The 17,772-nt window shown below is 37.2% G+C and overlaps 1 protein-coding gene across 2 annotated transcripts; it reads left to right on the forward strand.

The window, feature by feature from the left end:
• LOC146514352 (calsenilin-like) lies at positions 1-16,843 on the forward strand. 2 transcript variants are annotated; one of them, XM_085167350.1, is made up of 9 exons: positions 1-392; positions 4,221-4,395; positions 11,999-12,123; positions 14,948-15,017; positions 15,272-15,342; positions 15,426-15,533; positions 15,638-15,742; positions 16,170-16,232; positions 16,326-16,843. In XM_085167350.1, the coding sequence occupies exons 1-9, from the start codon at positions 387-389 to the stop codon at positions 16,371-16,373; spliced, it is 771 nt and encodes a 256-aa protein (XP_085023476.1). In that variant the 5' UTR covers positions 1-386; the 3' UTR covers positions 16,374-16,843. The 2 variants fall into 2 exon arrangements, with proteins under 2 accessions (XP_085023476.1, XP_085023475.1); XM_085167349.1 differs by having other exon boundaries at positions 5-392; positions 4,197-4,395.
• Positions 16,844-17,772: the final 929 nt, after the last annotated feature.

The raw sequence follows: 17,772 nt of genomic DNA on the forward strand, positions 1-17,772 counted from the left end.
GGTACTTCTAATAACATTTGTCACAATGTAAACAGCTCATCCACACCTCCCTGCCTCTGCAGCTCTATAAATTGTTCACTTGTTGAGACGAGCACTGGCACTTTTCAGTATCTGCTGAAGATCACGACTCTTCCCTTAGATCAATGACTCAGTCATTTTTCTTCAGAGGTGTTGTCCTGGATGTGATGATCACAACTGTATAGTGTTTATATTCGGCTCAGCTTGTGAGCGCAGGACTCTGAGCAGCTCTGCTCCTCCTCCTCTAAATAGCTGATGTCTCTCTGTGTCTGCAAGCGGCTGCAGCTCGCCCGGGGTCTCATCTGAGGAGCGCAGACGAAGGTTGCAGCGATTTTTTTCCTCAAAACAGCAAGTGAAATCCAGACGCAATGGAGGTAGGATGAGCATTTATCACTTTGACTGTTACTTTCTGTCATTGCTGAATACGATTTACCCAGAATACAGACCGATTAATCACAATAATGCTCCTGCAGTGTCTTACCTGCCCTAGCTCACATGGTCTGACCTTCTGGTTATTTATCAGCGCTAAAAAGTCTCACAACTGAACATTTGAAAGAAAGATATGATTTTATGATATTTTAACGATACAGAGATCCATCAATGCTCCTTTTACAGTACTCCAAAATCAATATTCCAACTTATGGAGTAACTAATACCTTGGTATTATCTGAAAACCACACATGAAGTATTAAAGGTGAAATAAGCCCTTTGAAACTGTAACCGACCATAACTTATAATACATCTGCATTATAAGACTATGCAGATGTAATGAATTTTATATTCAGTTATTGATGTTTTATGTTTCCTCAAACATGTTGCAGCTGATTATATGTTATTTTTTGCTCCTTATTGTTTATTTATTAATCATTTTTATATCTAGAGATTTGGACTACTGTGGTGGAGCAAAACCCGAAGTATTTCTCCTAGAAATGTAAATTTACTAGAAAAGAGTACCTTTCATTATTTAAGTACATTCTAAATGAGATTTGTTTCCTTCCACCAACTGGCTATTTAAAACTTAAAATCTTACTATCCTGCCCTCAGGGAGAATACTAACAGGAATACTCCTTTGTTGTTCATGACTGAGCTCAAACACAGGGCAAAAACATATGCATGCAGCAGAAATGCAAGGCAGTCTTGAAGATAGCAAAAACACAACACAACACTATGTGTGAGGTCATGCCTGCATGCAGGTGTGTGTGCATGCAAAAAGGTAACATATGTGACGCTCAGTGGGGGTCGGGTGCCCAGAGAGTTCACGACGAGGTAGATCGCACGGAGCATCTCTCTTTTAATAATGCAGCTCCCCGGATGTGAAGACCCAAAATAACCTCCTTTTGGATCTGCCAGAGCAGAATGTGAGTTCTTTACACATCATTTTGTCTAATTTAGTTTTATTTACCCTTTAAAGGTAAATAAATGTGTAAATTCCAATGACACCTATTTGATTGTTGAATTTATTTTGATTCGGGTGAAGTAAAATCAGATTTCAGGTCAGAGGAGACCGTTTTAGACGCGCCAGAAGGCTATACGCTGCATTTATGTATGAGACTGCTAAATGTGTAGTCATGCATTTTTAAATGTGAGCGTGTGACTGGCACAGATGCATACAACATGCCTGTGTGTATGTAGGCTATGTGTGTATTCTACTATCACTCCTTATATTCTTAGTCATCCTTCACCTCACCATGGCTGTCCACTCTGATCTTTTATTGATGAAGTTTTAAGCAGTCTGAATTATTGAGCAACAGCGTTGATGCTAAGATGATTTAGCATCCTTCCATATTCAAAAAGGGGACAGAGGAACTCTCCAGACAGTTGTTTTCCTACAACACTCTTAATACTTTCATCTAAATATCCTCTAAACAATAAGATCTAATGGCTGCATTATTCATGCAGTGTGCAGAGAGTTAAAAGGAAAGGAGAAGAAACTTCTAAATCTAAACCTGTGGGAAAGGATAAGCAAGCAGAGTTACATATCTTAACATCACATGGTACAGTAGCACTGATAGGTTGGGAGATCGTGCCCAAAGAATTCATTCAGAATAAAAAGCAACAAAAGAGACAAAGCCAAAAAAAAAAAAAGCACTACTCTTATATTATTTCACAGTACATCATTTGTGCTGCTTAAAATCAGAAATGTGAATTACATTGCTGATACAGAAACACTGAATATGTGAGTCGTGATGATATAATGTGGTGGTAACATGAGAGCTTTTGTGCCATTGTTCCCAGAAGCGCTCCTGTTACCGGAGACCTTTTTCATTTCTTTCAGAAAGCACATTTCTAAATCCATCATGTGAAAAAAAGTTAAGGTCACTTCTAAAAACATAGAAATTGTCTGCAGTTTGCTGGTCTGAAGCATTCAGGTGTATTAATGTCAGTGCATCAGCTATGACCTTGGAGAAGCAACTGTCACTGCTCATCAATCTGGGAAGACTTATGAGGCCATTAACTCAGAATTCCAACATTATACAGTGAAAAAGATTATTCACAAGTGAAAAACATTCAAGATGATTGGTCAGACTGTGCGATGCTCAAAGAAACTGCAAAAAAGAATCAAATCTGGACATGACGCTCAGATTCTACAGGCCTTAGCATGTGAAAGGTTCAGGAGAGTGCAGATAACAGAGTTATTATAATGTTATAATTTCTATATAATTGTTCTTTTTTATTTCTTTTAAAGACATCTCAATAACCCAAATCTCAATAACCACATCCATTAAAGCCTCATCAGGCAAGTTATGATAACATTTTGGTCAAATTAGCAGGTACTAAAAGTGAGGGCATTTCCACTCTATTTTTATTTTAGTTGGTTTTCCAAGTTCACAAAATAGTTTGTTTTTTTTTCAAAGTCTAGTTTTTATTTTAGTTAACCAAAAGGTTTTTTTTTCACATTTAGTTTTAGTTTTGCTTACTATATTAACCTTGACAGTTAGGAAAAGACTGAACAAGTCTAGCTTGTTTGACAGGGTTGCCAGGAGAAGTTGAAAACAAATCCCCAGACTTCTGAAACAAGTGGCGATGTTTGGCTATAATGCACATCAGCACAAACACCTCGTACCAGCTATAAGCACGATGGTGGAGGGATGATGATTCAGGCTTGCTTTGCACCCACTAGAATTTCGGCACCTTGCAGACATTGAGTGGACCATTAACTCCTTTGTATACCAAAGTATTGTAGAGTCAAATGAGGTAACCTGTCTGATAGCTAAAGCTTGGCCGAAAATGGGTCACACAACAGGACAGATAAATAAAAAACCACTTTTTAATAAAGTCTTTTTAATTGATGACTAAAATGACTAAATGATCATCAATTACTAATTAAATCAATGTCTAAATGTTGCTTTGACTCATTTCACAATATAAATATGGATGCAGCTTGTGATTTCTACACCATTATACTATTAAACATCCACATCAGTTCTACTCCTGGTTAACACTGTTCACTCTCTGCAGCGCAGTTCTTTGCTTATGTGTGCCAAAGTCTGTTCAGCCACGTCCCAGTCCCAGCTTGTTATTTCTCTAAGTTACAGCTTCCATATTAACCATTGTAGACAACATCCTAGACATCGAGACAATACACTCCAAAAGAGAAGAGCTCTGAGTATATTGGTGAGGTTTTTTAGGCTCTGGTGAAGTGGATAAAATCATTAAACCTGCTTTAAGCAACACATTAACATTCATTTGTGTCCACTTGATAAATGTGGGTCAGATATTGATTCTTGCTTAAAATCTTTGGTGTTCATCTCCACAGGGAAAATCTGGTTTGTTATCTGGTAAATGTTCAGCTATTTCTCACTGGCTAATTGCTGACTGTGTTTGTATGGATTTAGTCATTTTCAGCTGTTAATGGCATTGAAGAGAACTAAATCAGGCTTACTGAGCTAAATCATGCAACAACAACAAAAAAGATCTGCATAACTGTAATTTTTATTGAAAATGAGAAATACTTTATCTAAAATCTAATTTGTGACTAAAATACCAAAACATTAAAGAATTAATTCAGTGTAAAGAGACACGCCACAGTTAGCAGTGACTCTATTTTACAGCCTGAAATAATTATACCTGGTATATTTACATCCACTTACAGAGAGGGGCTTTTGTTTTATTCCCCTGATTTAAAGCGTGGCTAGTTCTTTAAAATCAGGTGTGTCTGCTTCTCTTTTCTCTCTCAGAGGACAGTTTCTTTCTGTCTTCAGGCAGATGAGAAGGCGGTCGATGGCGGACTGCTGCCGGATGCCAATGGGAAAGAGCCAAACCCGGGTGGTCAGACGGAGGGCTCAAAGTGGCAGAGACCACGGCTCTCGCGTAAATCTCTGATGAAGTGCTGCCTTGTGAAGTGGATAATTGCCAGCACCACACAGCAGGGCCCAGGTAGAAGCACAAAGAAGGCTGCAGCACCACGCTAATACCCTCAGTGGAAATTGTTGATTGTGTGTGACAGCAGGGTGGAGGAAGAGAAATGCAGGATTAATATAGGAAGAGTGCATGCCCGCTGTCATGTACTACACAATACATTGATTTTAACCATATTCATATGTGCAGTATAGATTTACTTTATAAGTATCACATTCTTTACCATGTAAACCTTTTTTCAGCTAAAAACATCATTTTTCAGCTTTTAAACAGTCAATGAGTGCATTGTGGAGGCTTTCAGTCTTGAGTTTTTATATTTTTGCCCTCCTTTGTCATTCGTTCTCTCTCAAACACACACAGACAGACTGTTGCCATTCTTTGTCTGACTCCCTGAGAAATGAAAAGTGGCACATTTTTAAAAATGAATGCCACAGAGTCTTCCAGCATCTGCCCTTCTTTTCTTGGCTTATGTAAGTTATTGACATATACCTTCAGTGCAGACATTTTTTTTCCCCAATACATCCTAACAATTTCACATTCTGTCTTGATTTTCTTTCCATTTCTCACATTTCACTTGTTTTAGCGGAAGAAATATAGAATGAGGTTAATGGAAATTGTCCTCTGCGGTTTCTAGAAACGACCCGCTCCTGTCATCCAGACTCATTTTCTGCTGACTTGTCTCTCTGCCAGCAGACAGGTGGCAATATGTCTTGGACAGGAAGACAAGAGGGCAAATGCTTTTTGGCAAACAAAATATTTTGCACTTATAAGAGTACCATTATCGTGTAAATATTGTTTTTATCTATATGTGTATGCTAAGCTTAACTCATCCAGTATATTTCTGGTAGCACTATTTTGCACTTAAGGCAGAGAACAACAAAAATTAGAATTAGATTATTTTTAGTTTTTTGAACGGTTATTCAGGGAAATTTAAAGGTTTGTTAAAGCTCCTCCACAGTCTCTGCACTTTATTACAACACTATCACCATCTACTGGCGTGTGGAGATTACAGCACCTGAATTTCACACACACCACTCTCTGTCTATAGTAGCTGATGGGCTGCACTGACATTCATACTGTGCGGTTGTACAGTGACTGGTAGAGTCTATGAAAGAGGACATTCATCTGCATCAAATGAAATGCATTAAAATGAACTAAAAAACAGATGCGATGTAGGTCTGCACTACACAGCCAATTCAACATACCGTCAACATACCCAGGGAATCTTTCTGTTATCTGGACTCACTTACCTTGAGACTGACGATCAGGATAAGCAGTAACAGGATGCTGGTTATCAGCCTATTCCAGGGTGTCCCTGGCAGCATCCAATCAATCACAGTTATGGATAAGTGAACTGGCAGCAGTGTGGTTGATTTCACAAAAGATAATAGAACTGAGCACCGGGAAAATATGAAGAGGTTAAAAACATTACACAGACTGAAAGCAATACAGCTACTGCTGACAAAGCAGCATGTGTGAGAGGAAAAGCAGTGTACACACTTCAACAACACTTTTAGTATAAAGTGTGTCCACTTTAAACATTTTCCTGTAAGACTGGAACAGAGCTGCTATATTAATGAAACTGAGCCTATTTGAAGACCGACAAGAAAGCTGGCAAAAATGCAAACTATGTGAGTTAACAGACTTATCGATATTATTCTGTCATTAAGTATTTCATTAAATTAATGTTTAATTAATGTTTGCATTATCTATAATTTGTCTGTTTGTCATATTGTGTAGAGTTACACAAACACGGGAGGCAAGCTGACTTACAAAAGAGGAGACACTTTCTTCAGGTTGATGATAAAACAAAAATAGTGAAACATCAACAGAAGGGAAAAAAAACAAAATCTAAATGGATACAAGGAAAGAGGACAAGTACAGAGGATAGCAGACATCTTAACAAAGGACACTGGGAAGACTGGACTGTTTTTGCACATATTAAAGGGCTGATTAGACAAAAGTTGGAATGAGACATCAGTGCAGACATTCAGGAAGTAAAACCCACCTCACGAAACTAACTATAAGAATAAAACAGGAAATGTACTGAAAACAATGAAACACGAATGAACTAACTCAAGGGAAAACACAGAAGGCAAGACAGACAGAGGAACAACTAGGAAAACCGTTGGGAACTAAACACATTAGAAAGAAACTCACAATAGAAACTGAAGGTATATAAAAACCAGTAATTACTATATATGATAAACAACTCTAAACAGGACTCAAAATCTCAACAATAATTAAAGACTTAACTCTTTAAAGCCTAAACGATGAAATAACAGCCAGAAAAAAGTGTCAAAATAAATCAAAAATGATACACTTAAGGGTTCAATGTGTTAGGATAAAATTGGCAATGAAAAGAAAATTCAAAATAAGAATTCAAAAAAACTCCAAAGCAACTAAAAGCCTGGAGATTGTGACTTTGTTTGTCTTGTTGTTGTTGTTGTGCTATAGTGGGAGCACTTCAAATGCAACACTGACTTGGAAGGTCTTCCACTTTGATGATGCTCAGTGTAAAATCTATATGAAATCACAACTTGTCACCATTAGACAAGGCTCAGTTTAGTGGCTCCATGGTGTAAAGCTTTACACACCTGCCCCAACATGTGAAAGATCCTCAGTTCAATTCTGGGAGGAAATACAAACGACAGCCAAGCTACTGTACACCTAGTAGTGGTGTAAATCCCTGATAAATGGGAGGATTGTGTCAGGAAGGGGATCTGTGCCAAATAAAACACGTAGATCCACTTGCAGAATAAGGGAGCAGCTGAAAGTACCTTTAGAAAAGACTCTACAGCAAGCTCACTGTTCCTGCTCTTGGCCAGCTTGTACATCACACCCATCCAGAGGGGACAAATCTGTTAGTCTAAAATAAAAAAAAATGCCCTCAATTATATCTTGGAAATCATTACTTTATAATACAGATATTCTGTATCTGTAGAGAGTTTTCTTTCCTTGTTTCTGTATTTGATGTTAGTAAAGAAAATGAAAACACAAGATCTGAAGAAACTGTTAAAATACAGTTAAAATAGTTCACGTTGTTGCTGTTGCTGGCCCTGTTTCTGCAACTAGCAAATGTCATTATAACTTGATAAATAGTGAAAGCATTTATTCTTTTTCCAAATCATATCATCTCTAAAAGGATGAGGTAAGGACATCTTTAAATACCCTATTATGGAAATACAGAACTAACAATGATAGCTTTATAGTTCATGTTTTCTTTGGTGATTCATAGCAGCGGTCCCCAACCTTTTTTGCGCCACAGACCGGTTTATGTCCCACAATATTTTCACAGACCGGCCTTTAAGGTGTTGTGGATAAATACAACAAAATAAAACTAGTACCGGTACCAGAAAAAGACCCAGGGAAACCGAGTTAACAATAAAAATGATTTTAAAAAATTGACGTTAATAACCGATAAAAACCCTGAAAACCATCAATTTAACACCCAAGCCTCAACTCTCGCGGCCCAGTACCAAACGACTCACGGACCGGTACCGGCCCATGGCCCGGGGGTTGGGAACCGCTGATTCATAGAAGTGACCTCTTAAGTTTCAAAAGCAACACAACTGTAACCTGAATGGAAAGCCCAAATGTACCATTTGAATGCGTAGATATTAAGACCTGTTCCTTAAACCAGACCTCCATGCCTGCATCAAGAAAAAATGTCCTAGCTAGCTAATTTAATTGTTTGACAAGAAGTTTTGATTGATGGCTTAGACTCCAGGCTGTAATGTTGCTTTCAGTGTAGTCATTAAAGCCTGATGATGGGACTGATGGCTGCACTGTCGGCATCTCTGCAAGCTTAAGCCACCTCACTCTTGTCTGTATTTAATAGAAGAACAGGAATACATCAGCACTTAAGGTGCATTAAACAATGTAATGATGCATTATTTTTATGAAAGGTTCCCTTATGAGCTCATGCATCTTGCATGTTTTATATAATGGCTGAGTCCATCTCACAAAAAAGACAGGTTGCAAAAAATCCATATAAAAGAAATAACAAGTTCCTGCATTTTGTTAGCTGGGCAGTACATCTGCTCTACTTTACAGTTTACAGTGCTGACTAAAAGCCCAAGTTGAGCTCACAATGTAGTAAATGTCATTGAAACTACAATCATTGAGATTTTACAGGATTAAACAGTCATTTTACATCTGTACTCTACAATAAAAGTTTCTTACTGTGAAAAACAGTAACAGTAACTATAGCAGTGCTATAATGTATAAAACATACACTTTGTAGTATACTGCAGAGTATTTTAAAGTACTATTTTTTTTTGTCAATGTCCAGAAATTTGTATCTTCTCAAATGTCAGGGTGTCACAACCATGAAACTTTTATTATGAAATAAAAAATAATAACAGCAAGGATCACACAGACCCCAATTGGCAATCAGAATTAAAGTTTTAATGAGCTGTTGTGCTAAACATAGATATTATTTTTGATGATAATAATGTAAACAAAAAAGATGCAAAACCTAGCTAATAGTTTAAGCAGGCAACCATATGCTTCAAAGCTAAATGCAACAGCGCAGGTTTGACTCTGACCTGAGGCCCTTTGATGGGCATGTTTACCCACTTTCCTATTTACTCTTCACTGCAAAAAGCCAAACAGTTATGGAAAAAATACAGGTCATGCTGGTGACCAGTATAGGAATCATCATGTGTGAACTCAATTTGGAGTCAGAGTTTGAACTCATAAAAGTTTGCCTTCATAGACCATCTTCTTGAGCTGCTACAATAATAGAAATGACTGCTGTTAATATTTTCTACATCAGCATTTGCAGTATATGGCTGTATTTACAAAAAGTGGTGTATTGCTGTACAAAATATATTGTATTTTTACAGCAATTTGTTACAGTGTAGACACATATTATGAAGTAGGTCTAAATTTACTAAAATAAATGAATAATTGATGAATTTGATTATGCCATATATAATGTCCTAATCACATAAACAGAAGCCTTTTTTTTTTTTCAGAAAATGAGCAATAAGTAGCTGATAGACACCTTTTTACAAAAAACCCATACATTTTCATAATGTACAACGACATCAGGTCTCAGTCTAAATTACATCGTCCAAATGTACATTTGAGGAGCCCAGCAGCTCTACTATTGATATTTCTTGTATTTTTGGCAGGGCACTATCCCCGTTCATTAGGTCCATTTAAACCCTCTAACTTACATAAACCCTCCCTGACCATCGAAATGCATATCAGGCATACATCCTCTGCCTGCTCACAGACCAATATTGTTCCTCTGCGCAATTGATTTGCTTTCCACCCCTCTTTCCTACTTACATTGAGTCCATTATGTTGTGCAGACTCATCAGTTGTGAGCTATCCCAATGATCTTTACAATAGAGCATAATCATAAAAAAAACTCAAAAAGTATATATAAATACTGTTACATACATTATTTATAATATATATATATGTGTGTGTTGTCAGTTTAGCTTTGCAGGATAGCAATAGCTCATTTCAGCTTTTGTTTTTGTTTTGTTTTTTTGCAATGTCATAAAAGACCGTTTTTACAATCACAATGGTCTAACTGCTTTTGAGCTCAGAGTGAACACATCTGTATTATTGAGTGTGTGCATCGCTGAGCAGTCCTGTAGACACAGGCAGCACCACACAGGACACAATAGTTTTCTTTATGAGTGCTGCTAATATCCCAAACATCAGAAGATGTGAATCAATGCTTGGTATATCATTTTGCATCCTTATCATGACCGGGCATATTTAGACATTGCAGATTGCCATTCAGAAACTATTAGCAGAGGAATCCCTTCAGTAACACTGATCCACCCACCCGCCCTCAACCTCAAACACACAGCTCAAGACAGTGTAAGTGGAGGTGGAGCCCTGAGTTGATGGGACTGTGGGAAAGATCCAGCAGGATGCGAAACACTGCTGAGCAGAACTGAATCATCTGCAACTGGGGATAACTTTGGATAATTTGGGGGAACTCAGATTCAGTGAATTTTTTATCTACCTGCAGGAGCAAAAATGGACTTTGAACCTGTTTCTTTAATGAAGAAGGCTCTGCGGTCACTTTTATTTTTTTCCCCCATTCACTGGCCATTTGCATATGAAAACTAACAACTAGCGGAGCTTGCACTATAGCAAGTGTTATATGTCAGTTGTTATTTTAAAGGGTTTTTTTTTTTAAGGGCTTTTGCAGAAGCTATATCTAATGAATTGCAACAATGGCTTTGGAGGGCATGGAAATAATTGCTATCATTGTTGTTATTGGACTATGTATTGTTGTCCTCAAACAGTTTGGGATTTGCGACCCTTTGTCACAGGAAGGTAAGACAGAGAAAGAGAGAAATTAAACATTGATCTTTGTAGGATAGCCTTTAATATCTCACAGGGTTTTTTATATACGTAATAGAAATGGAAAAGTTAACAATAGTCATGCACATGCAGTAAGTTGAATTTTCCTGTACTGACAGTTCCCCTTGTAACTCTTTTCATGACAAAACGTATTGTGTTTATTGGGACAAATTCATGGACTCGAAGTCCATCAATAAAAAAAGAGTAACTTTGAAAGACACTACGAGGCCTCTTCATGAACAAATTCTTACAGTGTTGTTTTTACAGCAACCCTGAACCTACCTTTTAATTTTCTGTATCGGTACAAATTTTGGTCTAACTAAATATTTTTTAACAGTCATATCAATTTCTCCTTCCCTGTTTCTCAACCTCTCCCATATCTTGTTCAACTTGCTATATCTGTGGCATTCTCATGAAGATGGTGAGTACCTACAATGGTATTCCTCTGCACATTATTACATGCGACTGTAATTGCATTCCAGCTGTTCTTGGAAATTCTTGGTTTTTGGTAATCGCAGTATGTACATTTTTTGGTCCTTAAGGCTGATGAAGCAAGCTTTTTTTCTCACAGTTGGCATTTAAGCTTGTCAAACACAGGTGTAACTGCATTAAATGCCAGTGGCTGTCTAAAAGTGTGCAACTCCTTTTGCTTTTGCAACCCTAAAAATGTGCTTTAAATCACCCTTGTCTAATATCTTTTCATTTAAGCGTCAGGATGCCAACAGCGACCTTGAAAATGCCAACAAAAAAAAAAAAGCATGGCAGCATGTACTTTCTGCCTGGTTATTTCTTCATAAACAAAATTATGAAGAAGAAAAAGCTTTTTCTATCAAGATTATTTCTGTTACACCTTTAGCAAAAAATATTCCTTCATGCAATGTTCATAAAAATGTAGCACTGCACCAAATAGCTCAACTAGAACTGGAAGAGCTCGCTGTGTTACTTTAGCATAATACTTCAATGCTACAAGTTTCTCTCTTTCTCTCAAAACAACTCCCACGTCTTTCTTTCTGTTTCATCTTCTTATTTTTTACTTGTACGATGTTGAACATTCTTCTTACGCCGTTGCTTCCACCCATTTGTTTGTCGTCCCTCTCTCTCTTAAACCTCTCCATGTTTGTGTTGTTTCTGTGAAGATGGTGAGCATTTTGAGTTATAGGATGTAAATGTAAATGTTTTGCCTCTATGATTTCCTTTTTCTTTCTTTCTAGTCTTACTGCTGTTTCTTCCCCCTTTCCTTCCACCCTCTCGTTTCCCCTTTTTATCTCTTTTCGTGTGACAGACAGCAGTGACAGTGACCTTGAACTCTCCATGGTGCGTCACCAACCTGAGGGCCTCGAACAGCTCCAAGCCCAGACGCAGTTCACCAGGAAGGAGTTGCAGTCGCTTTACAGAGGCTTTAAGAATGTGAGAAAACAACTTAGAAGCGATTCATCAGTTTTACTCTTTATCATTTGGCAGTATTTTAGCACAAAGGAGCATCTTTCCCTAACCACGTGTTTTGCTATTATCCTTTATGTATTTGTGACATTGTGAGTTGCAGTTTGATTGATTAATTATAGAGTAGTTACTTAATTATAAAATATAAGCACACTTCATTACACATAAACGCAATGTACTTAAAAGAATAAAAAGAAGCATCAGTGACACCATTTAACTTAATTTCCTGTGGAGCACTCTCTAACCATTCCTTCTATTAAAATGAATATAAATGCTACAAAACAATATTCAATACAATGTAAAGTACAAGAGAAGTTCATGTAAACATATATAGACAACCAGGTTTTTATGTCTAAACTGTGTGTAATTATTAATCATCAAATGTCAATAACATGGACTTCCAGAAAGTTTTGAATCCTGGCTTCAAGGATTGGACCACAAGAGCACTCGAAACTGGCACAAAAATGACCATTACAATATAAACCAGCATCTTTTTTAAATGAAAATCACTAATAAACCAAATAAAACCATAAAGCTTCACAGATTGACTGAATACTGAATCTATTTTTAATACGTTATGGGACTATTGTGTCAGTTTTAGACGTTGTGATTTAAGAAGTTCTCCTGTATTGCTCATGCCACTTTTCAGGTAGCCTACTGTAAACATATGATTGGAATTATAGTGTTTTATGTGCACATTTTGGCACTTAGTCATAAAAACTTTAAAAATACCAGGCTTAGAGGAAATTACTTTTATATTCTATCTATTTGTTGCATCTTATTGGGTTGTCTAAGCAGAGAAGCTCAGACCTCCCTCGCCCAGGCTCTTCACAGGGGATAGCCAGCCCAGTAACATAATCTCTCCAGTGATTCCTGGGTGTGCGTAGGGTTTCCTCTCTGCTGGACAGGTATAAAGCAACTCACCTATGAGGAATGCAGGAAGCATCCTAGTCAGATACTACCATTTTCCCCTTTTTTCAAACAAACAAAAAAAAATGTAATCATGTAAAATAGTTTCTCTCCAAATGTACAATTGAACAAGAAGATTATTGAAAATGAGTGTGTGTGTGTATGTGTGTGTGTGTGTGTGTGTGTGTGTGTGTGTGTGTGTGTGTGTGTGTGTGTAAACAATAAGTGTGCATGCAAGTGCCTAAGGGCAGAAATCTTTATTTTGATGGCAGCTTCAGCACTTTTGCCCATTTCTTTCTTTTTATGAGCCGATGCATGTATTGCTCAAATCGTATTGGTCAACCACGGCATGCACGCATAAACTTGGGAGTGACTTAACACATATTTTTGCCCACTGCAGGGCGGGGTAATAGATATCGACAGTAAGTGGTTGTAATAGGAAGCAAAGCTCCATTAAAGAGGGGAAGGAGAAGACCGCAAGCTGATGTAAACAAAGAAGCTTTAAACTTAGAAAAAAAAGAAGCCTGAAAATGTTTTAAGAGTCTTCAGAGGCATTAATGATACATAAAGAGTTGCACAGAGAAATGTCCAGCATAAACAAATCTTTAATGATGATATCAAGAAGATGATTTTAACTAACCAAACAGATTTGTTTTCACAGCAGACGTTCTGACTTGTCATAGCAGGATAAGTACAGTAGTATTAAGTACAAGAGTATTAGTTGATACCCGGTGCTGTATTCCACTTTGCTTTGGAATTCCAGGTAACACTAAACGAGCAGAGCAATCACCAAAGTTTATTGTTCGATCTGAGTTTTTTAGTTGTTTTTGCAGCTTATTACATTTCGCACTAAAACCGGTTTCCACACTTTTTTTGCCAAATGAAATCGAAGTTTTTGCTTCATTCCTGTGTAGTTTATTGCACTTTCTTTTCCCAGCACAAGCAAGGTATTCTCCACGCATGTATCAGTGTTACTACAATTGTTGCGTTGTTTTATGACAAATCAGTTCTTTGAGTAAACGATGATCTTATAAGGTCTCAAATAAGATTTCCTTAAGTTTTTTCCTTAAGACAATGCAACATACGCTCTCTCTCTCTCTCTCTCTCTCTCTCTCTCTCTCTCTCTCTCGCTCCATATAGATAGATAGATAGATAGATAGATAGATAGATAGATAGATAGATAGATAGATAGATAGATAGATAACCACCTGTAGCCTTCCAATCTGATTCCTGTCTATTTCCCAAAGGATTTGTTTATATATCATAAAAAAATATGCAATATTTGTGCATATTTACTGTAAGCATAAAAGTTTATAAAAAGCACAAGTAGGGGTGGTTTGCTGGTCTGGGGGACACAAAGCCGACGAGGAATGACATCATCATCTTAGAGAAGCAAGGGCCATGTTGTCTGTGAAGGTTTTTCTGTTATCCAGGTCATCATAATCTAAGGAGCTAGGAAAGAAAAGCGTCTGGACTTCTTTAAGTTGCTTAAAGACGTTTCACCGAGAAACTTCTTCAGTTCTAGAACTGAAGAAGTTTCTTCAGTTCTTTCAAGCTCCTTAGACCAAGGACCGTGTTCCCATCAATCTGGGAAGGCTTGTATCGCTAATTACAATCAATTTGAAGGCGATTATTCAGCTGTAAGTACTATTTTCTATAAGTGGGAAGTATTCAAGACAAGTCCCAATCTTTCCAGGATTGGATGTCCCAGCAATTTCCTGATTCACTTTTAGTGTCTCACCTTTAATGTTGTTAATATTCTGTACTTCATAACTGGTATACACTAAGTCCATATGTGTTAATGACTCCTAACTGTTCATTAGCAGAGTTAAACACTCTTTTCTTTCACTGACTTGTTTTTCTATTGTTTACCTTTCAATAGGAGTGTCCCAGTGGCCTAGTGGATGAGGAAACATTCAAGACGATTTACTCACAGTTCTTCCCTCAAGGAGGTACATTATGCAACTTGATAATAAAAATTATAATAAGCATGATACTTGATATTTTAAAGGTGCAGTTTATAGTTGCTAGATGCTGTTTCTTTGTAAAGTTGCCATAGCAACATTAAGTAATTAAGTACATTTTTCTCACTCCCTCTAGATTCATTTTTTTAAAAAGACCACAGTTGATTACAGTTAATATTCAGTACTAAACATGCATTGCAATTAACAATGGTCATTTCTTGCTTTTCATTATTTTCTCTCAGATGCAACTACATATGCACATTTCTTGTTTAATGCTTTTGACATGGACAGAAATGGCTCCATCCGGTTTGAGGTGAGTACAGCAGGGGCTGCAAGTTTAAAGGTTTTCATTTATAAAAAGCTTAAAAGAAATTAAACAATGGATTGCATTTACAGGACTTTGTTCTAGGTCTGTCTGTGTTACTTCGAGGCTCAGTTACGGAGAAACTTCGCTGGGCATTTAATCTATATGACATCAACAAGGATGGGTACATTACAAAAGAGGTACAGTCAGTGAACAATGATAAAAAATAAATAAATAAAATCCAAATCTGTTGCACTTTTATGATTTCTATAAATGTCCACTTTGTCTGTCTTTTTTCCTGCAGGAAATGATGGCTATCATGACCTCCATTTATGACATGATGGGCAGGTATACTTTACCCAGCGTACGAGACGATTCCCCAGGTGAACATGTGGAGAAGTTCTTCCAGGTATACTTAATCCAGAAACAAAAATCCCAGTTTGATCAGCCGTTTTTAAAATTTGGCACCAACAAAGTTGCCATGCTCAAAGTCACTTAATTATATTGAGTTTGTGACATTTAACTGGCTGATTAGATCCTTGTGTTAGTGTGCAGTTTAACAGAGGACCTAATAACGTATGCGGTGAATGTACATTAGTACATCCAGATATTGAATTGAAGCACTGAGTGCTCAAGTAGAGTAGAAAAGTACTATAAGAACCAGTCCATTTACCAATTACTACCCAGTGCCACATTTTATTTGTTACAGGCTACAGGGGTGTACACTTTTTTCAGTTAGTCATTCATGAAAGAAATGAATGATAAATAAACTGAAAGAAAGAAAGAACCTGTTATTTTACCTCATGTTTCCACTTTCTTTCTTTAATATGGATCAGAAAATGGACCGTAACAGAGATGGAGTGGTGACAATAGATGAATTCATAGAAACCTGCCAAAAGGTAAATCCTTATGCAAATCTAAAGATTTTGCCACATGATGATTGGCCAAATTTATGCACTATACTCCTTGTATAACTATTGTTTCCATAACAGGATGAAAATATAATGGCTTCTATGCAGCTGTTTGAGAACGTCATCTAGTTTCTGCAGAGAACGGTGGACCAATAATGCTGTATAGAGCTTCCCACTACAAACGTCTGGGCCTGAACAATTTCATTTATCCTAAAAAGGAAAAACTGGGTGTTTTGACACTTTCTACTGCAAACTGATGGACACTATTTAGTTTCCAGTCAAGCTGTTTCATGCAGAGAAATGTACAGGATTCACCAAAATCACCTGAGAAAACAATGTTTCTTTGCATGATATTTCAACTTTCATTTCTGCACATGAAACAACGTGCTGTGATTACCAGATGAGCATGAGTGTTCGCCTGACATTAGAGAGCATGTACTGCAAACCACCTCAAACACAAATGATTCATTTTATTGTATTTTTTGCCACAAACGTGCAAATGAGAATTCTTTGTTACTATATTCAACTGTGCAGAAATGAAACCCAGACATTGTTGCGCTTACCAGAATCCAGTTGAAATAAATATTTGATCTCACATACTGATACTCCTGCTGAATCCCTTCTTTTTATAAAAAAAAAAAATGCAACAGGCAAAAAAAATCCACATGTGCATTTTATCAGTTTCCATATGTTTAACAGTCCTTATAGAAAATAGAGTATAGAGTAAGTGATTGTATCAAATTTGTTGCACTGAATCTGGCATTTTGTAATAGTAAAGCTCTTAAAATGCTGTAAAACAAGTCATTCACAGTCTTAAGTCACTGTATAAGGTCAGACAAACAATACTTCAGTTGTGCAAGATGAAGCCTCAGGGGGCTTCTTTAAATTCCTGATCTAAACCAGTGCTTCATGGTCATGGTCCCAAGAGGGATTATTCCTGATCTTTTAGCCTTTGGCAGACAGTCATCTCTCATGCTCTACATCCTCAGAGTTCTCTTTATCCTCTCCATTACAGGTTTGTTCTTTGTTCCATGCAAAAATAGTTTTATTCTCTAAGTCTGACAATGGAATTTCATTTTCGAGTTCTGACATTAAATTATAATCTTAAAAAAATAATACTAAAAAAGAAAAATGCACACACAATTAGTCACTGGCTCGACTGCCCCCTTATTCTGCAGGCCATGCTTCCATCCAAAGAACTGGTGTTCTGAGAAACCATCCTACTCTGACAAAACGTCCTACCCGTATTATAATTTGACGGTGACTTGCGACTAAACCTAACCCTGCCCCTAACCATAACATTGTGAGAGAAAAAGAAGTTAAAGAAGAAGTTAATTCGGCGTTGGTGTTGTGCGCATGCGCCACGTCTGCGCACAAACATTGGCTGAACATTAGAATCGCCACGAAAGACGATTGGAGTTACTGAAAAAAGTATTTTGCACAGTTCTTATATTACTTAATGAATTCTGACTTTTTCAATTTTACTTTTTTGGGGCAGAAGCCTGAATTTAATTCAGATTTCTGATCC

The sequence above is a fragment of the Neolamprologus multifasciatus genome, chromosome 7, assembly GCF_963576455.1.
Source record: "Neolamprologus multifasciatus chromosome 7, fNeoMul1.2, whole genome shotgun sequence".
NCBI classification, from domain to species: Eukaryota; Metazoa; Chordata; class Actinopteri; order Cichliformes; family Cichlidae; genus Neolamprologus; species Neolamprologus multifasciatus.

Coding starts and splice junctions, on each gene's coding strand:
- LOC146514352 (XM_085167349.1), top strand. Junction 15,534..15,637: donor ATGGGTACATTACAAAAGAG/GTACAGTCAGTG, acceptor TTTTTCCTGCAG/GAAATGATGGCTATCATGAC. Junction 16,233..16,325: donor TCATAGAAACCTGCCAAAAG/GTAAATCCTTAT, acceptor TTTCCATAACAG/GATGAAAATATAATGGCTTC.